This window comes from Bos mutus, chromosome 3 (genome assembly GCF_027580195.1).
Source record: "Bos mutus isolate GX-2022 chromosome 3, NWIPB_WYAK_1.1, whole genome shotgun sequence".
Lineage (NCBI taxonomy): Eukaryota > Metazoa > Chordata > Mammalia > Artiodactyla > Bovidae > Bos > Bos mutus.
The window spans coordinates 32,657,565-32,685,300 of record NC_091619.1 but is presented as its reverse complement, the minus strand read 5'-3'; the positions used below and the strand labels follow the sequence as shown (position 1 = coordinate 32,685,300).

Genomic DNA, 27,736 nt, shown 5'->3' with positions numbered 1-27,736 from the left:
ATAAACAAATAGAAATTTGTTTATTAAAAATTAAAAAAATAAAAAAAACAGTCTAAAAAAAACAAGAAAAGAACAGGGAAGACCACAGTAAAGGTCTGATAAAGTTAACCTGAATACTGACACATTCTTAGTTGCTGCCCATGTTGATTACCTACTGCTCTCCCATCCCTTCTAGCTTTTCCTACCATTTGGTTACATTCTACTCAAATTCTCCCTTCTCAAAGCATCAAATAAGATTTTAAAACCGGAAAAAAAAATAGGGCCAGAAATGCCCATAGATAGTTCATATTTCAGTGGGACAAGAAGATTGGTTTTATTTATTTATTTATCTGGCTGCGTTGGGGCTTAGTTGCGGCACGTGGGGTCTTTCATTCTGGTGCACAGACTCTCTAGCTGTGGCGCCTGGGCTTCAGGAGTTGCAGCATGTGGGCTCAGTTGCTCCACAATATGTGGGATCTTCGTTCCCAAAGACTGAACTGTGTCCCCTGTATTGCAAGGTGGATTCTTAACCACTGGACAACCAGTGAAGTCCCTGGGAGGGATTGCTCTTATTGTTATATTCATCCCCATCTCCCAAGAACACTTAGGATAATAAGCGATTTGTTTGCCATTAAAAAGCCACTACAGGCAGAGTGGTACAGTGTAAGGAAAACTGGACTAAAAGACCGGGCACTTGAATTTTGCCACTTACTGGCTTGGTGAGCTTGGGAAAGCCACTGTGCCCCTTTAGGCTTTGGGCTCCTTGTCTGTAAAACAAAGGGATTGACAGTCTGTGATTCTGGCCTAACTCCAGCCCATCAGTTCACACCACTGAGTGGACAGTAGCTGGGAACTGGAGGTCCTCAGAAGTCAATCACATGCCCAAAGCCAAAAAGAAAGCTACAAATGGGTTTTCAAAGCCCAAGTGAACTCTTCTGCCTGTATGTGCTTTAAAGATGAGGGGGAACCGCTGAATCAGCATCCCTATTGCCAATCTGGCTTCTCCATTCCCTCCTTCAAGCTCCCTCCTTCCATCCCGGGCACAGTGCTCAGCCACAGTACTTGCTCGAAAGGTAATACGTTCCCTTCCCTTCATTCACGTTACTCAGAGCTGAACAGCTATATCTTATGTTTCTGAGGGAAGCAAACTTCTTAGACTTTTGGGAGATAACATTCACCAAAATACTTTCCAATTTGCAAATATGATTATAGCAGTAAAGCACTTTCTAACCCCATTCGCCCCACCCTGCCATCCCCACCTATCAGACATGGCTCTCTCTTTCCCCAAAGAAGGACCAGGCTGAGAACTTTGCTAAAAAAGCTATGAATCAAAGTACCTGCTCATTTGACCAGTGCAAAACCCTGCAGTTCAGGTGGAGATAAGGAGGGGGTTTGAACTGCTGAGTGAGTGTAGACAATTGATGTCTTTGCTAGTGGTCCTTCTTCAACTTTACCATGCACATGGATCATCTGGGGATCACATTAAGCTGCAGATTCTAATTCAGTGGGTCTGGAGCCCACACTCTGCTAGGGAGGCTATTCAGCGTCTTAGAAAGTACGTCCACATCTGTTATGCCTTTGGATCACACCACAATGATGGGCTTCCCAATGGTGCTAGTGGTAAAGAACCCACCTGCCAACGCAGGAAATGCAAGAGACCTTCAATCCCTGTGTTGGGAAGATCCCCTGAAGGAGGGCATGGCAACCCACTCCAGTATCTTGCCTAGAGAATCCCATGGACTGAGGAGCCAGGCAGGCTACAGTCCATAGGGTCACAAAGAGTTGAACATGACTGAAGCAACTTAGAACACATAATGATGGGAGGTAAATAAGAAAGATATTATCACCTTTTTGCAGATAAGAAAGGTACAGTTTAGCTAGATCAAGATCAGACAACTAGGATGATAGAATTGGATTCAGTTCATGTTCTTTCCAACATACTCAGAACTTAGTCCTGTCCCCCAGCAGACCCTTTGTTGCCATCTGGTCTCTTCACTAAGCACTGTCTGGCCCCTGGAACCGACTTTTGATTTTTGCCCCACAGACCTCCACAGTCAGTGATGGCAGACACAGAGAACAAAGAGGTGGCCAGAATCACGTTTGTCTTTGAGACCATCTGTTCTGTGAACTGCGAGCTCTACTTCATGGTGGTATGTTTTCCTTCCTTTGTCTGCTTTGGGGCTTCCGGGAAGGCTGGCCCCTCTGCCCTGTTGGTGCATCAACATAACTGACATCCCTGCTTACAGTGATTTTGCAGACAAGGAGCCAACTATTTGTCAGGGACCGCACCATTTAATATGGGTCTAGCCCACTGTGATGGCCCCCAGGATGGCAGCGGTATGGGCACCCTCTCCCCAGTTGCCCAGCCATCATGCCTTCTTCATTTGTCTGTCTTGGGTTCAGGGTGTGAATTCTAGGACCAACAGTCCTGTGGAGACGTGGAAAGGTTCTAAAGGCAAACAGTCTTATACCTACATCATCGAGGAGAATGCTACCATGAGCTTCACCTGGGCCTTCCAGAGGACAACTTTCCATGAGACAGTAAGCTCCTCCCCTTCCTCAGGGCTCAGCGCCCAGAGAGACCTCCTACCCTGGAAGGATTCCTACCTTAGCTTAAGCATGCGGTTGAGCTTCAGAATCCAGTGATTAGAAGACTTGTAAGGAGTCAAGCAGAGGACTGCCTATGCCAGCCCCTGAGGAGCATCCAGCCTTGTCCAAATGACCCTGGAAACTCCTAAAATCACCTGTCCCTCCTCAGGAGACCTGTCCTGAGGATATATGTCCTGAGGATAGGATATATGTGGTACCTGACCTGGTGTGCCCTGTTCAGTCCTGTTCTTGCTTTAATAATAATAACTCTGGTTTTATTATCTTAACTCAAAGTAATGTAAGTTCACTGGAAGAAAACTTAGAAATAAGTGAAAAAAAAAAGCAAAAAGAAGAAAACCACCCATAATCTTACTACCCAGAGATAACCTAGTTAGCATATGGAGTATCTTCTATACAGTCTTTATTTCACTATAAATACTTTTTTTTTTCTTTTATAAGGGGAAAAAATCTGCTTTTTAAAAAATGTGAATACCTACTACATATTTCCCCATGGTACTGAATATTTTTATACATCATCTAAATTGTTCAGTCCTTACTTTAAAATGACAAAAAATGCACATCAAAAGATACTGTTAGGTGAGTGAAAAGAACAGGGTGCTTCTAAAGATTTTTCTCAAGTATCACAGGATAAAAAAGATTAAGTCATACTCTGTTATTTCCAGAGCACTCAATTGCTACTTCTCAGGCCAAGGCAGGCCAAGCTCACTCTCCTGTGTCTTTGTTTCCAGGGAAGAAAGTATACCAGTGATGTCGCCAAGATCTACTCCATCAACGTCACCAATGTCATGGATGGGGTGGCTTCCTACTGCCGTCCGTGTGCCCTGGAAGCCTCTGACATGGGCTCCTCCTGCACCTCTTGTCTTGCTGGCCACTATATTGATCGGGATTCAGGAACCTGCCACTCCTGTCCCCCTAACACGATCCTGAAAGCCCACCAGCCTTATGGCGCCCAGGCCTGCATGCCCTGTGGTCCAGGAACCAAGAGCAACAAGGTGCCAGTGGTTGGCTAAGCATCCTAACTCTGCGTCTCTGAATGGGCCAGCTCAGATGGTGCCAGGTCCTGGGTGGCGTTCTTAAGGGCCTGATATGCAAACTCCCCCTGGTGCACTCCCAGCTTAGAGTCCTAGAGGAAACCCATCAGGGTGTGACCATAGATGGAGAGTTCTCAGCTTGTACTGGTTGGTTTTCAGGGTCTGGGTCTCAGTCATCGACAAGCCTCATCTTCAGGTGATGGGTAATGGAGATCTGTGGCCCTCTGGTCCAGAGGGTTATTTGGCATCTGTGCAGAGACCAAAAGGGAAGCCGTCATGGGACTTGTGGCTCAAATTCAGCCTACTTCATTCCAGCTTGTTATCAAGGGAATTTGCCCCCCCTTCTTGGGAATGGTAACCCACCTTTGCTGGGACATGTAGTTAATTCTCTTTGCTGTCTCCTCTCCCAGGGCTTTCTTCTAAAGTAGAACAGCAGTGCTGTTGCCCCATGCGTTTTCTGAATCTGAGAAAGTGAATCCTATGACCAGAAGTTCTTAGTTATTCATTAATGCTTTTCAGTGAACTTGTATTTTACTGATTACAAACTGGCTACACATTTGTAAGACACGACGCAGCCTGCAGACATTGCTTAGTTTAGCTGTGCAGTAAGTGCAGCAGTTCTGCAGATCTCTGGCAACCTCACTGGGACACCATGGACTCTTGCCACAAACTTCCTCCCCCCAGCCTCTTCTGCTGTAAAGGGAGGGATTGACGCTTGAGTGAGGCCATTAACACATGAGGACCTTCAAATGAGCAAGAAAGGGGTTTATGGTTCAGTTTCCTATAAAGAGACTTGGAAAAAGGAATCTGGGGGTCAGTGAATTTTAAGTGGGGGAGGGCTGACAGACTTGTAGCGTCTCTTCTGCTATCCTGGGCACCCTTCTTCCACTTCAGTTCAATTCAGTCACTCAGTCGTGTCCGATTCTTTGCTACCCCAGGGACTGCAGCACTCCAGGCCTCCCTGTCCATCACCAACTCCTGGAGTTTATTCAAACTCATGTCCATTGAGTCAGTGGTGCCATCCAACCATCTCATCCTCTCTCATCCCCTTCTCCTCTCACCTTCAATCTTTCCCAGCATCAGGGTCTTTTCAAATGAGTCAGCTCTTTGCATCAGGTGGCCAAAGTATTGGAGTTTCACCTTCAACATCAGTCCTTCCGATGAATATTCAGGACTGATCTCCTTTAGAATGGACTGGTTGGATCTCCTTGCAGTCCAAGGGACTCTCAAGAGTCTTCTCCAACACCACAGTTCAAAAGCATCAATTCTTTAGCGCTCAGCTTTCTTCACAGTCCAACTCTCACATCGATACATGACCACTGGAAAAACCATAGCCTTGACTAGACGAACCTTTTTTGGCAAAGTAATGTCTCTGCTTTTGAATATGCTATCTAGGTTGGTCATAACTTTTCTTCCAAGAAGTAAGCATCTTTTAATTTCATGGCTGCAGTCACTGTCTGCAGTAATTTTGGAGCCCAGAAAAATAAAGTCTGCCACTGTTTCCACCGTTTCTCCATCTATTTGCCATGAAGTGATAGGACTGGATGCCATGACCTTAGTTTTCTGAATGTTGAGCTTTAAGCCAACTTTTTCACTCTCCTCTTTCACTTTCATCAAGTGGCTCTTTAGTTCTTATTCACTTTCTGCCATAAGGGTGGTGTCCTCTGCATATCTGCAGAGGTTATTGATATTTCTCCCAGCAATCTTGATTCCAGCTTGTGCTTCATCCAGCTCAGCGTTTCTCATGATATACTCTGCATGTAAGTTGAATAAGCTCGGTGACAATATACAGCCTTGACATACTCCTTTTCTTATTTGGAACCAGTCTGTTATTCCATGTCCAGTTCTAACTGTTGCTTCCTGATCTGCATACAGATTTCTCAAGAGGCAGGTCAGGTGGTCTGGTATTCCCATCTCTTTCAGAATTTTCCACAGTTTATTGTGATCCACACAGTCAAAGGCTTTGGCACAGTCAATAAAGCAGAAATAGATGTTTTTCTGGAACTCTCTTGCTTTCTCGATGATCCAGCAGATGTTGGCAATTTGATCTCTGGTTTCTCTGCCTTTTCTAAATCCAGTTTGAATATCTGGAAGTTCACAGTTCACGTATTGCTAAAGCCTTGCTTGGAGAATTTTGAGCATTACTTTACTAGTGTGTGAGATGAGTGCAACTGTGTGGTAGTTTGAGCATTCTTTGGCATTGCCTTTCTTTGGAATTAGAATGAAAACACGTTTTCCAGTCCTGTGGCCACTGCTGAGTTTTCCAAAATTGCTGGCATATTGAGTGCAGCACTTTCACAGCATCATCTTTTAGAATTTGAAATAGCTCAACTGGAATTCCATCACCTCCATTAGCTTTGTTCGTAGTGATGCGTCCTAAGGCCCACTTGACTTCACATTCCAGGATGTCTGGCTCTAGGTGAGTGTCTAGTGCTGTTTTCTGCTTGAACATAAGAAGGGCTGTCTTGTTTGTTGAGGGAGTTTTATAATCTAGGCATAGGAACAAGGTACAGAATCTGATCCAACTACCTACTGAAAAATGAGAGGTTTATACATCATATATGTGTTAATACTGGAATCACATCTTTTAATGCCCACCCCTAATCCACACTTCCTCTTCTCTCATCCTGCCTGGGCTGGACCAGGCTGGGGTGACTGGTGCCACTCTCCACGGGCCCCCTCGAGGCCCTGCCTGTGAAGCCAGCCTGATGGACCCCTCTCCCCTCAGATCCACTCCCTGTGCTACAATGACTGTACCTTCTCAGTCAGCACTTCGACCAGGACTTTCGAGTACAACTTCTTGGCTTTGGAAAAAACCGTCTCTCTGGCTGGAGGGCCAAGCTTCACTTCCAAAGGACTGAAATACTTCCACCACTTTACCCTCAGTCTCTGTGGAAATCAGGTAAGCTGTATAGGTACTGACAGCGTGAGAATGGAAAGGGGCACCAGCGAATCAGAGGCCAGAGGACACAGGAGGTTCAGATAGTAGCGGATGGGGCAGATTCAGAGATTTTCAAATGGTTATTATTCTTCCTGAGGACTTTCTCCTCTAAAATAAAATCATTTGGATTATAAACATTTAGGAAAATGAATGTGTTTAAAATCAGATGAGGGGAATTAAAAAATAAATTAAATTAAATAGTGTGTGGGGAATTCCCTGGCAGTCCAGTGAGTAAGACTTGGTGTGTTTCCTGCTGGGGCCTGGGTTCGGTCCCTGGTCAGGGAACTAAGATCCCACAAGTCACACAGCACAGCCAAAATAAGTTAACTACTTAAATAAAATAGAATAAGGTGTACATTAACTCCTCCCTGACCTTTATTTCCTCAAAATGATTATGTAAACACTATACTCATGCATCAACTATACTTCGATTAAAAAAAAAAACTATGCAGGAGAAAGATTTTTTTCCTTAAAAAAGTAGTCTGGAGAAGGCAATGGACCCCACTCCAGTACTCTTGCCTGGAAAATCCCATGGACGGAGGAGCCTGGTAGGCTGCAGTCCATGGGGTCGCTGGGAGTGGGACATGACTGAGCGACTTCACTTTCACTTTTCACTTCCATGCATTGGAGAAGGAAATGGCAACCCACTCCAGTGTTCTTGCCTGGAGAATCCCAGGGACGGGGGAGCCTGGTGGACTGCCGTCTATGGGGTTGCACAGAGTCGGACACGACTGAAGTGACGCAGCAGCAGAAATCATGACACTTGTCTTTTGTTTTCTAGAAGCCAGATAAAATAAACTACTCATAATTTCATCTACATGTATCTTTGCTGACACTACATGTTACCATTAGCATTTCAGGATGCTGCAAATATTTTGGATGCGAATTTAAAAGGTGGAAATATTTGTAAAGGGTAATCACACCACCACTGCACTTGACTAAATTACTAACAAGCCATGATCAGTGGTTGGAAAGTTAGTTTCAAATGTTGCAAAATAAACAGCATCTTGAGCATTTAATCTGTGACTCTGTGTAGAGGTAAGGCCTTTACACCACACAGCGTCTACCCATCTTCTGCAGCATGCAAAATAGCTGGTTTGTGTTTATAGAGAGAACATGCCAAGAAATAAACTATCTGTGAAAGATTAGAGACAAATGTCTCTTTTCCGTTTTTAAAAAGTCTTTGAAGAAGTTAAAAGAAAGCCTCTGAAGTGACAGTTAGTGATAACTTGGGAACTGGAGACTAATTAAAGCAAGCCCCATGTAGCAAAAGGTTCATTCGGTGAGTTGGGAGAGAAAAGATGGGAATTTGGAGAGTCTATGAGTTTTATTTTCTTTGCTCCCTTATTCTTATATAATGTAAAGATACCTTTCTGTTCTCATGTTCCTTTTCTGTTTCTTACAATCTTGAACATGAAGTAAGACACCAGATTTAGCAAATTGGGTCTATTTCTAATTAAATTTATCATTTTGAAAATCCTACATTCTAAATGCTTAGTCCACATCAATTTAAAATATTGAACAAGTGACCTAATATTAGCAAACAAATTATAATTCATCTATAAATTTAAAGGATTTTGAAGGAAAAATATCTCAATATTTCTTCTATTACAAAATCTCGAGGAAGGAGTCCAGTTCCCACTGTTTTCCTGAGTTCTACTCTAGAGAGTTTGCATTGTTACAGACTGGAGGAGAAGCAGTCTTTCTTCTAGTGATAAATATTTTTAAATAGAATAGGTTCCAATTAATCCTAAAACGTTCTACCTCAAGGCAGGGAGAGGGCTGGTTATGGGGTTTGTTTTAACCCCCAGGACACTCTGGAAAGTCCTCCCAAGATGAGAAAAGAAAGTGTTAGTCACTCAGTCTTGTCTGACTCTTTGCGACCCCAGGGACTGTAGCCCACCAGGCTCCTCTGTCCGTGGAATTTTCCAGGCAACAATGCTGGAGTGGGTTGCCTTTTCCTCTCCCAAGATAAGTATGGTAGAATCACAGCTCCAAGGAAGACACAGAGAGTGAATGGGAAGCAGGCCAGATGCCCAAATCAATTTCATGAGATCAGTTACACATTTCAGGACCTGCCTAGAAATCTGACTAGGATAAGAAAGGCCCTTGACTGGCAGGCTGGTAGATGAGATCTGCCAATCAGTTTGCCACCATCACAACCCTGCTCACAAGGGGCTCCAGGTGATTCCAAGGAAATAAAAGACTGGGGCTCTCTGGGCCAGAGTTCCAGAAACTAGGGCACCTAGGCCTTATTCTTAGCTTTCTTTATCTTTTAAAATCTGTCTTGTAATTAGCACGGGGATGAATCATTCCACTGCAGCGTGCTCTTAGAAGGCTAAAGTTTTAAACGTGGAGAAACTGTTCCCTGTTCCCTTTCGGGAGTTCTTCTGTGATCATGCATTCCCTCGCACTTCCTCCCGCACCCCCTGCCCAGGGTAGGAAAATGTCCGTGTGCACTGACAATGTCACCGACCTCCGGATCCCCGAGGGTGAGTCAGGTTTCTCCAAACCCATCACAGCCTACGTGTGCCAGGCGATCATCATTCCCCCAGAGGTGACAGGCTACAAGGCCGGGGTGTCCTCGCAGCCTGTCAGCCTCGCAGACCGGCTTATCGGTGAGTACCTCCGTCTTTCTCACCTGTTTGAGTGTGTTTCTGTGTGAAGAGAGAGTGAGTGAGGCTCCCAGACTCTAAGCTAAAAGGCCCCAGGTGAGGGGCCCAACCTCCTGACCTCTGTTTCTGACTCCATCCTGGGGTACCAAGGGCCCCTGGGGCCACTGATAAACCTTTGGTTTGCCCTCTCCTGAGCCACTCAGGGATGTGATGAGATGAAGGAAGGTGGGATGCGAACAGGTATTGGAAGAACTGAAGTGGTTGCCAGCTAAATGCTACTAGTGAGAACTAATTAGGAGCTCTCATTTGGCAGGCGTGACAACAGATATGACTCTGGATGGCATCACCTCCCCGGCTGAACTTTTCCACCCGGAGTCCCTGGGAATACCGGACGTGATCTTCTTTTATAGGTGAAAATGAGAGGCCAGGCTAATGCAAGTGAAACCCAGGGCTTCTCCGCAATCTCTGTGGCGTCCCTCCCTCTTTAGCCACCTACTGCTTATCAAGCCAGAACAGGGTCTAGCAGACCCGCCCAGCAGAGAGCTCTAAAGGCTGAGTTCCCCAGCCCAGCTACTTGGGTATTACCTGGGGTGGGTGTGCCCCTGGTGGCATCGAAGAATATTGAATGACCTAGGGTGGACAACCCCTCCCACCTAAGGAGATTCCAATGTTAATGCATCTGCTAGCCTTTCCTAGCACTTCCCCAGTGGCTCAGTGGTAAACAGTCCACCTGCAATGCAGGAGACCCAGAAGACAACAGGTTTGATCCCTGGGTTGGGAAGATGCCCTGGAAGAGGGCATGGTAACCCACTCCAGTATTCTTGCCTGGGAAATCCCATGGACAGAGGAGCCTGATGGGCAACAGTCCATGAGGCCGCTAAAGAGTCAGACATGACTGAGCAACTGAGCACAGCACAGCCTTTCCTAGACCAGTGCATTTCCCCTTGACCGGATCTCCCTGACCCCCCACTCTCTCCTATGTGTCAGACCAGACTTACCCAGCCAGGTATCTGTTTCATGCCGACTTCACTTAGCAGCTCTCCAGTGGCACCAATGAGTGACTCCTTCCCCCATGGCGGCTGTTTGCTCTGCAGGTCCAATGATGTGACCCAGTCTTGCAGCTCTGGGAGATCAACTACCATCCGAGTCAGATGCAGTCCACTCAAGCCTGCTCCTGGAAGTCTGTCTCTGCCAAGGTAAAGGGTTGTGACACAGCCTCCCTTCCTTGGCATCACTCCATCCCAAGAACCAAACAGAGATTACTGAAGAAAAGCAAAAGAGAAAATCGTCTGAGCTCCATTAATGGGCTCTTGGGGACACAGTCATGGTTCCAAACCCTAGATCTTTAGATGTCAAGGATGGAGCAGAAGAGTAGAAGTTACCCTCACTCTTTAGAGCATGTGGGCAGCTGTGTAGCAGAGTGACTAATGGCCAGGGGCAGATTCAATTCCCCTCCTATACTTGCCAGCTCTGTTATGGATATAGTTCTTATCTTCTCTAGGCCTCTTCTTCTTTATTTGCAAAATGGGGATGATAATAAATTCCTTCAGGGGGTTGTTATGAGGATTAAATGAGATAATGAGACTGGAGATAATGAGATAATGTGCTTAGTCGCTCAGTCACTCTTTGTGACCCCATGGACTGTAGCCCTGGATTCTACAGGCAAGAATACTTAAGTGGGTTGGCATACCCTCCTCCAAGGGATCTTCCCAACTCAGGGATGGACCCTGGCACCCACACTGCAGGTGAGTGCTTTACCATCTGAGCCACCAGGGAAGCTCAATGAGATAATCAGTTCAGTTCAGTTCAGTTGCTCAGTTGTGTCTGACTCTTTGTGACCCTATGAATTACAGCATGCCAGGCCTCCCTGTCCATCACCAATTCCCAGAGTTCACTCAAACTCACGTCCATCGAGTCGGTGATGCCATCCAGCCATCTCATCCTCTATCATTCCCTTCTCCTCCTGCCCCCAATCCCTCCCAGCATCAGAGTCTTTTCCAATGAGTCAAATCTTTGCATGAGGTGGCCAAAGTATTAGAGTTTCAGCTTTAGCATCAGTCCTTCCAAAGAACACCCAGGACTGATCTCCTTTAGAATGGACTGGTTGGATCTCCTTGCAGTCCAAGGGACTCTCAAGAGTCTTCTCCAACACCACAATTCAAAAGCATCAATTCTTTGGCACTCAGCTTTCTTCACAGTCCAACTCTCACATCCATACATGACCACTGGAAAAACCATAGCCTTGACTAGACAGACCTTTGTTGGCAAAGTAATGTCTCAGCTTTTGAATATGCTATCTAGGTTGGTCATAACTTTCCTTCCAAGGAGTAAGCATCTTTTAATTTCATGGCTGCAGTCACCATCTGCAGTGATTTTGGAGCCCAAAAAAATAAAGTCTGACACTGTTTCCACTGTTTCCCCATCTATTTCCCATGAAGTGATGGGACCAGATGCCATGATCTTCGTTTTCTGAATGTTGAGCTTTAAGCCAACTTTTTCACTCTCTTCTTTCACTTTCATCAAGAGGCTTTTTAGTTCCTCTTCACTGTCTGCCATAAGGGTGGTGTCATCTGCATATCTGAGGTTATTGATATTTCTCCCAGCAATCTTGATTCTAGTTTGTGCTTCTTCCAGCCCAGCGTTTCTCATGATGTACTCTGCATAGAAGTTCAATAAGCAGGGTGACAATATACAGCCTTGACATACTCCTTTTCCTATTTGGAACCAGTAAGTTGTTCCATGTCCAGTTCTAACTGTTGCTAACTGACCTGCATATAGGTTTCTCAAGAGGCAGGTCAGGTGGTCTGGTATTCCCATCTCTTTCAGAATTTTCCACAGTTTATTGTGATACACACAGTCAAAGGCTTTGGCATAGTCAATAAAGGAGAAATAGATGTTTTTCTGGAACTCTCTTGCTTTTTCAATGACCCAGCGGATGTTGGCAATTTGATCTCTGGTTCCTCTGCCTTTTCTAAAACCAGCTTGAACATCTGGAATTTCACGGTTCACGTATTGCTGAAGCCTGGCTTGGAGAATTTTGAGCATTACTTTACTAGCGTGTGAGATGAGTGCAACTGTGTGGTAGTTTGAGCATTCTTTGGCATTGTCTTTCTTTGGGATGGGAATGAAAACTGACCTTTTCCAGTCCTGTGGCCACTGCTGAGTTTTCCAAAATTGCTGGCATATTGAGTGCAGCACTTTCACAGCATCATCTTTTTGGATTTGAAAGAGCTCAACTGGAATTCCATCACCTCCACTAGCTTTGTTCGTAGTGATGCTTCCTAAGGCCCACTTGACTTCACATTCCAGGATGTCTGGCTCTAGGTGAGTGATCACACCATCATGATTATATGGGTCATGAAGATCTTTTTTGTACAGTTTCTGTATATTCTTGCCACCTCTTCTTAATATCTTCTGCTTCTGTTAGGTCCATACTATTTCTGTCCTTTATCGAGCCCATCTTTGCATGAAATATTCCCTTGGTATCTCTAATTTTCTTGAAGAGATCTCTAGTCTTTCCCATTCTGTTGTTTTCCTCTATTTCTTTGCATTGATCGCTGAGGAAGGCTTGCTTATCTCTCCTTGCTATTCTTTGGAACTCTGCATTCAGATGCTTATATCTTTCCTTTTCTCCTTTGCTTTTCACTTCTCTTCTTTTCACAGCTATTTGTAAGGCCTCCCCAGACAGCCATTTTGCTTTTTTGCATTTCTTTTCCATGGGGATGGTCTTGATCCCTGTCTCCTGTACAGTGTCACGAACCTCCGTCCATAGTTCATCAGATCTAGTCCCTTAAATCTATTTCTCACTTCCACTGTATAATCATAAGGAATTTGATTTAGGTCATACCTGAATGGTCTAGTGGTTTTGCCTACTTTCTTCAATGAGATAATAGATCCTTCTTATTATCGAATTAGTAAAGGTTAGGGAATCCTACGGAGAAGGCAATGGCAACCCACTCCAGTACTCTTGCCTGGAAAATCCCATGGACGGAGGAGCCTGGTAGGCTGCAGTCTATGGGGTCGCATAGAGTCGGACATGGCTGAGCAACTTCACTTTCACTTTTCACTTTTCACACATTGGAGAAGGAAATGGCAACCCACTCAAGTGTTCTTGCCTGGAGAATCCCAGGGAGGGCGGAGCCTGGTGGGCTGCCGTCTATGGGGTCTCACAGAGTCGGACAGGACTGAAGCACCGCCGCAGCCACCGCCGCAGCCGCCACCGCTGCTGCCGCCGCCGCCCCCAGCAGCAGCAGCAGCAGCAGCAGCAGGGAATTCTAAGAATCTCTCTACAGCTGAAAGACCCAATTTTGAATTTAATAGCCAAGGGCACTAAATCAAGGAATCTTGAACTAATTTGATTACAGGAAGCCCCAGGCTTCCCTGGTGGCTCAGTGGTAAAGAATCTGCCTGCCAATGAAGGAGATGAAGGTTCAATTCTCCAGGAAGATCCCCTGGAGAAGGAAATGGCAACACACTCCAGTACTCTTGCCTGGGATACCCCATGAACAGAGGAGACTAGTGGGCCACAGTCCATGGGGTTGTGATAGAATCAGACATGACTTATCAACTAAACAACAACAACAACCTTTCCCCCTACCTTCCTCTTTTCACACAACACTAACATCTTGAGGGTATCCATGTCTTGAGGAAGATGGTTTGGAAAATGATGCTGCTAGGCAACGACTGATCAGGGAGATGGGGAGCCAAGAGGCACACTGTGGCCCAGCAGTGGTGTTAAAATGTATGGTCACTAATATTCTTGTTGCAAACATTACAGTAAAGTACATTGCAGACAGCAGTGACCTGAAGTTCATTCCCAAACACTGGCTCCTCACACCCAACCCTCCACAGGAAGCTCTACACACTGCTGTATTTAAAATGGATAACCAACAAGGTCCTACTGCACAGCACAGGGAACTCTGCTCCGTGTTATGTGGCAGTCTGGATGGAGTTTGGGGGAGAATGGATACATGCACATGTATGGCTGAGTCCCTTCACTGTTCACCGGAAACTCTTACAACATTGTTTGTTAATCAGCTATACCCAAACAGAAAATAGAAACTTTAAAATGAAGGGAAAAAGTGACTTTTGCAAAATGTCCCATGTCCATGGGGAGAACAGGAGCTTCTGAGGGGTTAGTTGGGCAGCTGTGCTAGAGCTCAGACAGCTTACATGAGTTGTCATCTGATGTCCGCAGAAACTTACGGGCAGAGGGTGGGGGCCCTGATGAAGGCTGGAAAGGCCTCCTATCATCAGGGAAATCAGAGAGCAAAACTAAGGCTAAGAACTAGTTGGAAGGGTCATGATGGAACTGACAATTTAACAAGGAGAAGACGGATCAGGCAATTTATGAAATGATAGGACTCCACCCAGATCTTCCCAACAGTCCAGCGAGCATGCGCTCAAGTCTCCTTTCTGCTCTGTTAGCAAGTGCTCCGATGGGACCTGTGATGGCTGTAACTTCCACTTCCTGTGGGAGAGCGTGGCCGCTTGCCCCCTCTGCTCAACTGCCGACTACCATGCTATCGTCAGCAGCTGTGTGGCCGGCATCCAGGTAGGCGTCTCTCCTTGGGGACTTCCCAGGAGACAGGCGAGTGTGATATCTGAGTTCCTTGTTTTTCTCCCCAACAGAAGACTACTTACGTGTGGCGAGAACCAAAGCTGTGCTCCGGTGGCATCTCCCTGCCTGAGCAGAGAGTCACCATCTGCAAAACGATAGACTTCTGGCTGAAAGTGGGCATCTCTGCAGGCACCTGCACCGCCATCCTGCTCACTGTCTTGACCTGTTACTTTTGGAAAAAGAATCAAAAGTATGTGATGGGTTTGGGGATGGCCAGGGCTGGACTGTTGAGCTGGAAGGAGAGTATCTGAGAGTATAAATTCACACGGCTGCTCTTTGGTATTGGCTACAGTCCCTGTGACTCTGGCCAGAGGCTTGTTGAGCTACTCATCCAGGATATGCCTTGGTTATCCTGACTCCTAGGGGCTTCCCCAGTGGCTCAGCAGTAAAGAATCTGCCTGCTATACAGGAGACATGGGTTCAGTTCCTCCAGGAAGATCCCCTGGAGGCGGGCATGGCAACCCACTCCAGTATTCTTGCCTGGAGAATCCCATGGACAAGGGAGCCTGGTGGACTACAGTCCATGGGGTCACAAAGAGTCAGACACAACTGAAGTGATTCAGCACACACATACGCACCTCAACTCCTAACAGGGATGGTACCACATGGCAGTCTATGAAAAGCTGTTAGATGTCAAAAGAAATGCAAAAAGAATTATTAATTTGCTATTATTAATGGTAAAAATGGTTTTACAGTTTCATGATTTCTGTTCAGCTTTGAGATCATAGAAACACCTAGATTTAAGAGAAAAGATCCTTGACTTGGGAATCAGATTCCCTAGCCAAATCCCTGGCCTAACACCATTTTGCTACGTTTCAGTTCCATCACCCATGGTAAGGGAATATCTCCTTTTAGCCCAACCTTTCTCCTTTTCCTTTTATTACAGTTTGGTGTCTTGTCTTCCCCATTCCCTTGTTTCATAGGCTAGAGTACAAGTACTCCAAGCTGGTGATGAATGCTACCCTCAAGGACTGTGACCTACCAGCCGCTGACAGCTGTGCCATCATGGAAGGCGAGGACGTGGAGGATGACCTCATCTTTACCAGCAAAAAGTCACTCTTTGGGAAGATCAAATCATTTACCTCCAAGGTAGGGATGATGGCCAGTGCGCTGAGGTCACCCTGGAGGCCAGGAGAAGACATGAGTCCTAGGACACTGAGACCCCCGACTGTTTAGGGACCACTGTTCTGCTCCCTACCCTCCATTCTCTTCTATCCTCCCGCCTTGAGAATCCTGGCTTCTGTCTTCTGTATTTTCACACAAATGCTTTTTCCCCTGAGGCCCAGGACTGCTCTGCACAAGGCTCCTTGTCTGCCAACATGCACTCCAGTGGATGGGCTGTTTGGGCCTTTTAACTTCCAGAAGGAGTACTGAACCACCCATGTGGTTCAGAATCAACCTCGTTCCCAAAACACAAAACAATAAACCAAAACCCTTTTTGTATTTTGGAGAGAGGGGAAGGGATGACCTCTAGGATCAACTTCCAGTAGAAGTGAGGCTCTCCTTTGGCCAGTGGAGGGTGCTGTCCCCTGGATGTCAGGCCCCTGTCCTTTGGGGGCTGAGTCACAGCTTCATCTAAGTTGTTCACTCTTGAACAGTTCTGAACTGGGAGAGCTGACTCTGGGTGGGTGGGTGAATGAGTCTGAAGCTCATAAACATAAGACAGACCACACTGTCGCTGGGCCTGGGGCAAGCAGAGAGCATTCGAGTGATTCCTCCAGGGCCAGGGCCCTCTGCAGCCCCATTCTGCCAGCACCCACAGTTCACTGCTGCCCTGACCAATTTATCTAACCTGGGTGGGGAGGGGGCAACAGAAAAGGAAAGGAAGATGGGTAGGTGTTTACTTGGCCAAATCTCATTCCCTTTGTGCTGACCTTGCAGGGTGACTCCCTTGGCCTCCTTAGACCCTAAATGCTTTTTGTTTAACCAATAGGAGAACAGTTTACCCTGGGACACTTAGGTCTTTCTGGAACTTCTAGAGTTTGACAAAGATGCAAAGCAAGGGGTTTAAAGATATTTCTCATCCTCTGACTGACTGAAGGGAGCAAGAAGAATAGAGGCCATCTTATGTCCGTGTTTCCACGAAGCCACTGAAAGCAGAAATTTCAGGAGGGTTCTTTCTGTCACCTCTCTTCCATTTCTCTCCTTTGTTCCCCAAACTTGCCCATGTGCAGCAGCCAGCTCCTGTCACCATCTCTCTTTCAGAGGACTCCTGATGGGTTTGACTCGGTGCCACTGAAGACATCCTCAGGAGGCCCAGACATGGACCTGTGAGGGACACTGCCCTGCCTCACCTGCCTCCTTACCTGGACACATTACCTTGCAAGCCTGTGGCAATGTGGGTGCCACCTTCCTGCAACACCCACTGCTGGAAATCTCTTCGTTGTGGCCTTATCAGAAGAAGTTTGAATTCCAGATCTTTGTTTTTTTATAGAGTACCCAAACCTTCCTTTCTGCTTGCCTCAAACCTGCCAAATATACCCATACTTTGTTTATATATCACTCCCTTGCTTGCATCTTGTTTCCCAAAATGGACCAGCCCTCAGAGCCATAGCTTCATCTGCTCATATTTCTTATTGCTCTGGAACAAAAGTATTTCTCTCTTTTTAAGTATAGAAACGACTCCTCCTGTCCTCTTATTTCAGGGCAGAAGCAGCCAGGAGTTTCCCCTGATCATTGCCCTCAGCTCATGATCTCTCTGGGAGAGAGGCTGGGTGAGGAGGGTATTGGCATCCCCTGATGGATCATCTTCCTGGTTGCCTGGATTCGTCTCTCCTGGATAACTGGCTCCAACTGGTATAATGGACAGGCTGGGGCCAGATGAGTAAGCCCTGGGTAAGAAGAGGCTTGACAAGCACAAAGAGGCAATAAAGGAAGGTTTTATTTTGTTTTTTAAACTGGGTACTTCATTCCCTTTTCTTGAGTAAGCTATAACTGTTCTCACTGGAGCCAAAGGAAAAAGTTTGTCAAGAAAATGCCCAAAGCCCTGATGGATCTCTTCTCCCCCTAGCATCGTCTTTTTGGTTTTTTTTTTTAAACCTCCCACCATCTCCCTATGACACTAAAGGGAACCAGGTAAGCCCCAACCCCAGATGTTCTAGCTTTATTCTCTATTTGCTTTTACCTAAAAATGACAAAACATTGCCAGTGAGGAAAATTCCTCATCCTTGAGTACCCCATACCTAAAGGCTTGGACCATATTAGGGAACACGCATATTATATTTTGAAAGAACACAAGCAGGTCAAGGTTTTAATGGGGCCACACTGGAAAACCAGCCCACAACAGGCTGGACCTGAGGCGGCCATGGTGCCTGCTTCTAAGCTTAGTTCATCTGCTCGGCCACAGAATAAACAACCTGTAGGCTGGCCAAGAAGGCATGGACTTCTAGCCTGTGCCCCAGCAGTAAGTAGATCCAGACCAGTTTTCTAGGAGGAAACACGGGGGAGTTAGACAAGGTGTTCGCCAAACTGGGAACCCTCGCACTTTCAAGCCCCTGTCTTTCCCTGCTTCTGCTAAAAAACGAAAATGACTTCTGGCCCCACCTTCTGCTAGCACTGTTCTTAAAGTTGAGTAAGGCTTGTTCTTAAAGTTGAGTAAAGTGAATGGCCTCTTTGCCCTTTTTCTGGACTTTCACAACAAGTGTAAGTGATGAACTTTAACTAGAATGGTAAAAGCAGAGCAAGAGTTTCAGTTCTCTTTTTCTTTCAACCAATGGCAATTCTCCTCCGCTCGCTATTTGGCTAGAATGACGTCCTGGTTCAAGGGCCCAGTTGCCCATGGTTTGTCTCCTTTCTCAAATGGCCATTTGGCGACCAGCTGGTAGGTCAAGTTTGGAGATGACACTTGTAAATGCTGCATAATGATCCACCCCTGCTGCCCTGGCAATGGTCTTATAGAAGGGTCTTCGAGAACTGGAACCCTGCTGTGACTTCTGGCCAGAAACAGCATCACTGAAGGCAGGCAGTCCCTTTGATTCAATAAATCTAGAAGCTTTTCTTTGGTATCTAATTTCTTCCTCCTCTTGTGGGACTCAGGCTCTCAGAACCTGTGGCCATGGTGGAATTTCTCTCAATGGAGGCAGATAGTCAGCTTCTGAGTGCCAGCCTAAAATTTTCCATAGACTCAACAATGCCCCGGGCATCTGCTTTTCCACCAAATAACTATTTTGTGACAAAGGCCACAGAAGGTACACAGACTGTGCTAGAATCAATCAGAAAAAAATACCTACCCCGTTGATTTCTTTATTCTGACATCTTGAAACCGAGTGATCCTAGAGCAACCTCAAACTCCACTGACTTAATCATAATACTTCAAAGATCTCCTTTCTATATCCCTTAGTGTACTGATTTCTGCAAATATTCCCTGCATCCTGCCAGGAACTTCTGAGATATGCTATAATGGTCATCTGTTGCTCCCCTAGCAACTTAGAAATGATAGATATTTTTAAATAGCTCTATTGAGGTATAATTCAAATTCCATGCAATTCACTCATTTAAAACATACAATTCAACAGATTTTAGTATACTTACAGAATTGTACACCTATTACCATAGTCAAATTTAGAACACACACGTGTTATTTTATATGGGAAAAATCTTTAGTAAACTAAGACTATAGTGTTTTGCACAAGCTTTTAGGGGAGGGAGAGTGGGCTCAGGAGATAAAATATTAAATCCCTTTTAGTTACCTAGAGTCCAAGAATACACATGTAACTCTTATCATGTAGATGTCACCTGTATTTGGCTGAGAGTACAAATGAAGACTGGTGTATTCAAGGACCAGGGGATTTCTTATGCCAACAAAACTTTTTTTTTTTTTGTCTCACTCTGCATTGAAGATAAGACAGACTATATTTATACAACAGAGAGTTTGTAATGGATTTTTCAACTTTGTGAAACCAAATTTTTATCTCATCAAGACTGATCGGATCTCCTTTTTACTCTGTATTCCAAGAGTTTGTAGTTTGTTAGGGGATGGGTATCGCGTGTCACACTTTTTTTGTGAAATAAAAATATACCTTTCAGTTGTTTTTCTTAGACAGGTTTGATGGCTGGATGAGTGAGTGAGAAATGGTAAATGCCCTTAAAACTTAAGCTGAAGAGGAGGACTCTGGAACCCCAGAGTGGCAGAGAAGAGAGCACACTTAGGAGCAAGAGGGACCTCTGCCACAAGCATCTCACCACCTGCTGAGGAATCAGCCATCCATCAGAGCCTCAGTCTCCACAATAGTAAAACGCCCCTGATGATGCCTGACCTCCCAAGACTGGGTGAGGATTGGAAAAGAGGACATGTAAAACACCGAGCACGTCAGTTCCATTCCCCTCCGCTTCAGTTTTCTCGTGGGTGGCACTGAGGCCAGCCACGTAACCACGAGCCTACAAAGACAGGTGAAATTAGCTTATTTGGGTATGGTATTGATTATCATGGACTAGATGTGGATAAAATCCTAGAGGACATCAAGGACCCACCGTTTCCCAGTGCAGCTGGATTTTCCTGCTTCCGTGCTTTCCTTTACTCCAGTTGAGGGCACTTAGTCCCTACAAAGAATTCCCTCAGCTGCTTGGTTGTGACCCACATTTGTTTGGACTGGGTGGTACCTGGGTGTTGTTATTGTTTAGTCACTAAGTTGTGCCTGACTCTTTGTGACCCCATGGACAGTGTAGCCCTACAGGCTCCTCTGTCCATGGGATTTTCCAGGCAAGAATACAGGAGTGGGTTGCCATTTCCTACTGCAGGGGATCTTCCTGACCCAGGGATCAAACCCTGGTTTCCGGTAAAGGTGGATTCTTTACCACTGAGCTACCAGAGAAACCTGGGTTATACAGGTGGCCAACTAGTTAATTAAATTTTGCTATACCATGCAGCCTGTGGGATCTTAGTTCCCCAATCAGGAATCAGACCCAGGCCATTGGCAGTGAGAGCGCTGCTGCTGCTAAGTCACTTCAATCGTATCCGACTCCGTGTGACCCCATGGACGGCAGCCTACCAGGCTCCCCCTTCCCTGGGATTCTCCAGGCAAGAACACTGGAGTGGGTTGCCATTTCCTTCTCCAATGCATGAAAGTGAAAAGTGAAAGTGAAGTCGCTCAGTCATGTCTGACTCTTAGTGACCCCATGGACTGCAGCCTACCAGGCTCCCCGTGTCCATGGGATTTTCCAGGCAAGAGTACCGGAGTGGGGTGCCATCGCCTTCTCCGGCAGTGAGAGTAAGGAAGTCTTAACTACTGGATTGCCAGGGAATTCCCTAAATATTTAAATATTTTAAATATTACCCCTGCTTATAGAATAATATCTAAAGTCTTAAACTGTATTTATTTTTGGCTGTACTGGGTCTTCACTGATTCGTGCAGGCCTTCTCTAGTTGCAGGGAGCAGGGACTACTCTCCATTTGGCGTACTCAGGCTTCTTACTGCAGTGGCTTCTCTCGTTGCAGAGCACGGGCTCTAGGGCGCATGGGCTCAGTCATCGTGGCTCACAGCCTTAGTTGCTCTGTGGCATGTGGACTCTTCCTGGACCGGGGATTGAACCCATGTCCCCTGCATTGGCAGGGAAATTCTTAACCACTGAATCACCAGGGAAGTCCAAAATCTAAACTAAGAAGGAAAATAGGAAAGGAAACTCGCGTTAATTAGACATGTCTACATATCAAGCCTGAACTAAGTTCTTTCATAACATTGCCCACCTGGTTCTCAGAACAGGCCTAGAGGTAGGTATTAGCCCCACTACAATAGGTGAGGAACAGATTTAGTAATATGGTATACATGGTCCCTAACTGCACACACTTATACTCTGTGTGTGCTTGTGCTAAGTCCCTTCAGTCGTGTCTGACTCTTTGTGACCCTATGGACTATAGCCTGCCGGGCTCCTCTGTCCATGGGATTCTCTAGGCAAGAATATTGGAATGGGTTGCCATGCCCTGCTCCAGGGGATCTTCCCAACCCAGGGATCCAACCTACAGTCTCTTACATCTCTTGTAACAGCAGGCAAGTTCTTTACCACTAGCACCACCTATTCCACACCATACACTCTAACCATATTGAACTTTTCACTGTTCCTCAGTTACAAGCTCTGTCATACCTCCCTGCCTGGACATATGCCTCTCTAACCACACTGAACTTTTCACTGTTCCTCAGTCATAAGCTCTGTCATACTTCCCTGCCTTAACGTATGCCTCTGCTTTTGCTTTCCTTTTCACCTGATAGACCCCCATCCAGTTTTCAAAGTCACTCCACTGTGAAATCCTCCCTGGCTCATACACTGGGGCTCCAAGAGTGAATGAATAATTACCTGGGGGTGCTGCAGTTCACTGACATGAGTTCAGCCATATATTGTACTTGTCCCAGGGCATCAAATAAGCAGCAGACATGGCCAAGCTTGAAACTGGGACTGGAAGAGTGGAAGGGGTGAATGTGTGAAGTGAAACACATTGTCAGGTAACCAGGCAAGAAGATACTAAGGACTTGGACTAATACTTAAAGAAGACATTTAATTAAGAACCACAGAGCCACAATGGGTATTGGAGAAACAGAGAAATTGAGGCTTTCTCAATTTGATACAGGGGCTTCCCAGGTGGTGCAATGATAAAGAATCTGCCTGCAAATGAAAGAGACGCAAGAGACGTGGGTTTGATCCCTGGGTCGGGAAGATCCCCTGGAGGAGGAAATGGCAACCGTATCCAGTATTGTTGCCTAGAAAATCCCATGATAGAGGAGCCCGGCAGGCTACAGTCCATGGGGTCTCAAAGAGTGAGACATGACTGAGTGACTGAGCACAGATATGATTCAGAGTGATGGGAGAATTGACACCTCGCTCCAATTTGAACAGAGGGAGAGGCAGGGTCAAAGTTCCGCATGTCCAGGCAGCCCTCCCTGACCATTTTTAAATGGTTCCTCCTTGTTGCACAAGTACAGCAACAGCAACTTCCTGTTCAGTTCAGTAGAAAATTATGAAAGAGGGGAATACCAGACCACATGACCTGCCTCTTGAGAAGCCTCTATGCAGGTCAGGAAGCAACAGTTAGAACTGGACATGGAACAACAGACTGGTTCCAAATAGGAAAAGGAATACGTCAAGGCTGTATATTGTCACCCTGCTTATTTAACTTCTACGCAGAGTACATCATGAGAAATGCTGGACTGGAAGAAACACAAGCTGGAATCAAGATTGCCGGGAGAAATATCAGTAACCTCAGATATGCAGATGACACCACCCTTATGGCAGAAAGTGAAGAGGAACTGAAAAGCCTCTTGATGAAAGTGAAAGTGGAGAGTGAAAAAGTTGGCTTAAAGCTCAACATTCAGAAAACGAAGATCATGGCATCCGGTCCCATCACTTCATGGGAAATAGATGGGGAAACAGTGGAAACAGTGTCAGACTTTATTTTGGGGGGCTCCAAAATCACTGCAGATGGTGATTGGAGCCATGAAATTAAAAGATGCTTATTCCTTGGAAGGAAAGTTATGACCAACCTAGATAGCATATTCAAAAGCAGAAACATTACTTTGCCAACAAAGGTCCATCTAGTCAAGGCTATGGTTTTTCCTGTGGTCATGTATGGATGTGAAAGTTGGACTGTGAAGAGGGCTGAGCGCCGAAGAATTGATGCTTTTGAAACTGTGGTGTTGGAGAAGACTCTTGAGAGTCCCTTGGACTGCAAGGAGATCCAACCAGTCCATTCTGAAGGAGATCAGCCCTGGGATTTCTTCAGAAGGAATGATGCTGAAGCTGAAACTCCAGTACTCTGGCCACCTCATGCGAAGAGTTGACTCACTGGAAAAGACTCTGATGCTGGGAGGGATTGAGGGCAAGAGGAGAAGGGGATGACAGAGGATGAGATGGCTGGATGGCATCTCTGACTCAATGGATGTGAGTCTGAGTGAACTCCGGGAGTTGGTGATGGATAGGGAGGCCTGGCGTGCTGCGATTCATGGGGTCGCAAAGAGTCGGACACGACTGAGCGACTGATCTGATCTGATCTGATGCAGAGTACATCATGAGAAACGCTGGGCTGGAAGAAGCACAAGCTGGAATCAAGATTGCTGGGAGAAATATCAATAACTTCCTGTTACTGTGGGTCTAACAGGAGGGAGTGGGCAGTAGAACTGGAGGTGGTGCTGTCAGTTCCTGCTGAAACAATATGATCAAGGTTTCTGGACAATGAGAGCCTAGAAGGGTGCTGAACCAATCTGAGGGGAGAGGTGAGAGTAGCAGAGAAAGATTCCAGGAGGAAGGAGGAATTAGCCAGTTTGGAGAACAGGAGCGGGAAATGAGAGTTCAAGGCAGAAGGAACTCACACAAAGGTTCAAGGCCAGGAAGGGGAGCCACAAAGAGCTCAGGATGCAGAGCTTAAGGGGGAAATGCTAAGAGAGAAAGAGGGACCATATTGGAGAAGTTGGTAGGGGGCAGATCAAGAAAGGCTTCGCAAGCTCTGTTTGAACATCTCCTGAAGCCAACAGGTAGGCATTGAAGTCTTCCTTCCACCAGAGGAATGAGAGGACAGGGCTTGCTTATCAAATCCTGAGCTCTACTCCAAACCCAAAAGAGCAACAGAAGAGCAAGGAGGTGCTAAGGCAAGGTCCAGGAGAGCCCTCCCACATTAGCCAGCTCTGAACTGGTGAAAACCACGGATGGCATCTCTGCCTGGGTGCCCACCCTCTTTCCAGCTCCTTCCCTGCAGGTACTTGTTCCCCCTGGGCTGCCCACAAGCTGCCCAGGACCCCCATGGTACTATCTCACCTAGGATTCTGTTTCCTGAACCGAACCTGTAACAAGCTTCTAACCCCTCACTCTACTCCCTACAACTCATTCACTCAACAGGGATTTAGTAAGTACCCACCAGTGTAAGGTGTGGGGCTTCCCAGGTGGCGCTAGTTGTAAAGAATCCATCTGCCAATGCAGGAAACTCGATACCTGGGTTGGGAAGATCCCCTGGAGGAGAGCATGGCAACCAATTCCAGTATTCTTGCCTGAAGAATCCCCATGAACAGAGGAGCCTGGCGAGCACAAAGAGTCAGACACAACTGAAGCGACTGAGCATTTGAGTGTAAGATGCTGTGCTAGGTCCTGTGGAGATAAAGATGTAAATATCCAGTGGTTTCTGCCGTATAAGATAAAGTCACATATTTTTTTTTTAGCCAGATTCCTCAAGGCCCTGTTTTCTGCTAAGGAATGCTAACAAAGGGACAAGCCCAAACATTGGACTATCTTAGATACTTATCAGGCTTCTCTAGTAGCTCAGATGGTAAAGCATCTGCCTGCAATGCACGAGACCCGGGTTCGATACCTGGGTCAGGAAGATCCCCTGGAGAAGGAAATGGCAACCCACTCCAGTATTCTTGTCTGAAGAATTCCATGGACAGAGGAGCCTGGCGGGCTATAGTCCATGGGGTTGCAAAGAGTTGGACACGACTGCAAGATACTTAACACACAAGCAAGATACTTACCAGTAATCAGGCTTTGGTTCCATTACTTAACTTCCCTGGGCCTCAGTTCCTTCATACAAAAAGTAAAGGATTTGGGGTAACTCTTTTCCAGAAGGGGTTCCTTGAACGCTGGAGTCCTCAGATGCAGCACCCAAGAACTATTCTCAGTATTAAAGTCTAATAGAAATCAGTCCATTTGAAAATGGTATGGCTTCACACCATCACTCCATAACAAAAGTATTTATGTTGATATGTGTTAGCTTCTGACAGGAACTATTCAGTGTAATAACATAGGTATTCCCTGCTAATAAGAAAATTCTAATTGGCAGCCATACATGGCTGATTATCAAGGGAAAATGAATCATTTTTTAAAAATCATGTTAGACAAAAATATTTCAAAACATGGGGGACAAGAGGATGAAAAGATTATGACTAGGCTAGTAAATAAAGTCACCTCCAACTCTAAAAATCCTGTGATTCTGATAAATGAAATATCCTATTAATTTATTACACTTACCAGGTAGCGTGAGCATTTTAAAGCGGGATGTCTGTAAGGATTTGGGAATAGGCATACTGTTCCTCATCCTTCCACTTTAGATGTCTGTAATCTAACAATAAAACTAAAGGTGAAAATTCCTAAGGAAATTCGGAGAGATCAGAATTTTAAGGCCATCCTTCCAATTAGTTTGATGACCTCCTTAAAGTGTTAGCTCAGTGACTTTCCTCCCCTCAGCCTGGGCCCCTGAAGCCTCAGGAACACCCATCACTGTTTTGAAACTTAGCAAACAATACACTTTGGCACTGCCTTCACTGAAAGGAAAGCAGTCAGCTCCCATCAAACACTTGCCCTCAGAAGATTTCAGGGAACCCAACACTTTGAGGACAGTCCTCTTACACACTTTCTTCAATGACTGTAGCTCCAACACTTCCTTTACACTGGTTTTAAATCTAACATCCTCGGTATGCAGAACCTAGGGGGCCAAACCCAGACAATGCGTTTCTCTAAGTCTCCCCCTGAGTCTCTACTAGTCAGCTCCACCACTGGTATTAGCCATGTCCTACACCTCAGAGTTGGCTTGGCAGAGCTTTGCTGGGGAGTAGAACAGCAGGCTGAAGTCCATGGGGTTGCTAAGAGTTGGACACGACTGAACAACTTCACTTTCACTTTTCACTTTCACGCATTGGAGAAGGAAATGGCAACCCAATCCAGTGTTCTTGCCTGGAGAATCCCAGGGATGGGGGAGCCTGGCAGGCTGCCGTCTATGGGGTCACACAGAGTCGGACACGACTGAAGTGACTTAGCAGCAGCAGCAGCAGAACAGCAATGCCATACCCTCATGACAGGTGCACAAGCAAATGGCATAAGACCAAGGTCTTAGCACAGTTAGCTTTGGGGCACTGAGGGTGGGACTCTCAACTCTTGGTAAAGTGGGAAGGATGTGGAAAAGTATGTGTGCGTTTGTGCTGTCTTCAGTCATGTCTGACTCTTTGAGATCCTATGGACTGTAGCCTGCAAGGCTCCTCTGCCCATGGGATTCTCCAGGCAAGAATACTGAAGTGAGTTGCCATACCCTCCTCCGGGTATAGTCCAGACCCTTGGCAGGCGGGTTCTTTACCACTAGCGCCACCTGGGAAGTCCAGGGAAGAGTATGCCCATTCCCAAACCCTTCAAATAAAGCTCTTGTTATCAGGGAGATTTTTGGATAACTTTGGCTCCAATCAGCAACCAGAATACTTCACTGTAAAGGCCTGAATGTTATAAAATTAAAATATGATGAAATCTTTGTTCTAGAAATTTTCACATAAATGCAAGACATGACTTCAATATCTTAAACTGCCTTCAAATCTCCTATTTTCCCCTTGAAAAAGTCTCTTCAAGTGTCTCTCTGAAAGACTTCAATCCCACTCCTCCTACCCCAAGATCTGAAGGGTTGCAAAAGAGACAGTTTGGTTTACTCAATAATCAGATTAAGAAAGGTATCCTAACTCATGCAGGAGAGGAGGAATTTTGAATTGAAGTAATCTGGGGATTAAAACATGTTGCCACTCTCTTGACTCAAGATGGAGAAAAGAGTAGAGGTTCAGAGAGAGGGTCCAGTCTTAGGACTTGTAAGTCTTAGAAGCTTGTAAGGTGGAAACTGGAATCTACTGGAGGCCCCAGCTTCCAAGCCAGTGATTATACTGACAGGCCTTGTCTTAGATATGTCCTTTAATACGAGGAGGAAACAGGCACTCATTTCTGTTCCATGGGACAATTAGAGCCCCTACAGAAGCAGGCAGGGCTGGAAAGAAAGCACTTCTGCTGCTGCTGCTAAGTCGCTTCAGTCGTGTCCGACTCTGTGCGACCCCATAGAAGGCAGCCCACCAGGCTCCCCCGTCCCTGGGATTCTCCAGGCAAGAACACTGGAGTGGGTTGCCATTTCCTTCTCCAATACATGAAAGTGAAAAGTGAAAGTGAAATCGCTCAGTCGTGTCCAACTCTTCGCGACCCCATGGACTGCAGCCAACCAGGCTCCTCT

General features: G+C 46.0%; 1 protein-coding gene across 1 annotated transcript in view; it reads left to right on the top strand.

Moving 5' to 3' along the window:
• Positions 1-19,833, top strand: part of ELAPOR1 (endosome-lysosome associated apoptosis and autophagy regulator 1) — a 76,256-nt gene extending 56,423 nt beyond the window's left edge. Inside the window, 11 exon segments of the mRNA XM_070367560.1 lie at positions 2,024-2,129; positions 2,383-2,520; positions 3,318-3,581; positions 6,349-6,522; positions 8,999-9,179; positions 9,490-9,586; positions 10,271-10,372; positions 14,604-14,730; positions 14,808-14,986; positions 15,720-15,885; positions 17,002-19,833. Coding sequence (XP_070223661.1) covers positions 2,024-2,129; positions 2,383-2,520; positions 3,318-3,581; positions 6,349-6,522; positions 8,999-9,179; positions 9,490-9,586; positions 10,271-10,372; positions 14,604-14,730; positions 14,808-14,986; positions 15,720-15,885; positions 17,002-17,070 — 1,603 coding nt within the window. The 3' untranslated portion in view covers positions 17,071-19,833.
• Positions 19,834-27,736: the final 7,903 nt, after the last annotated feature.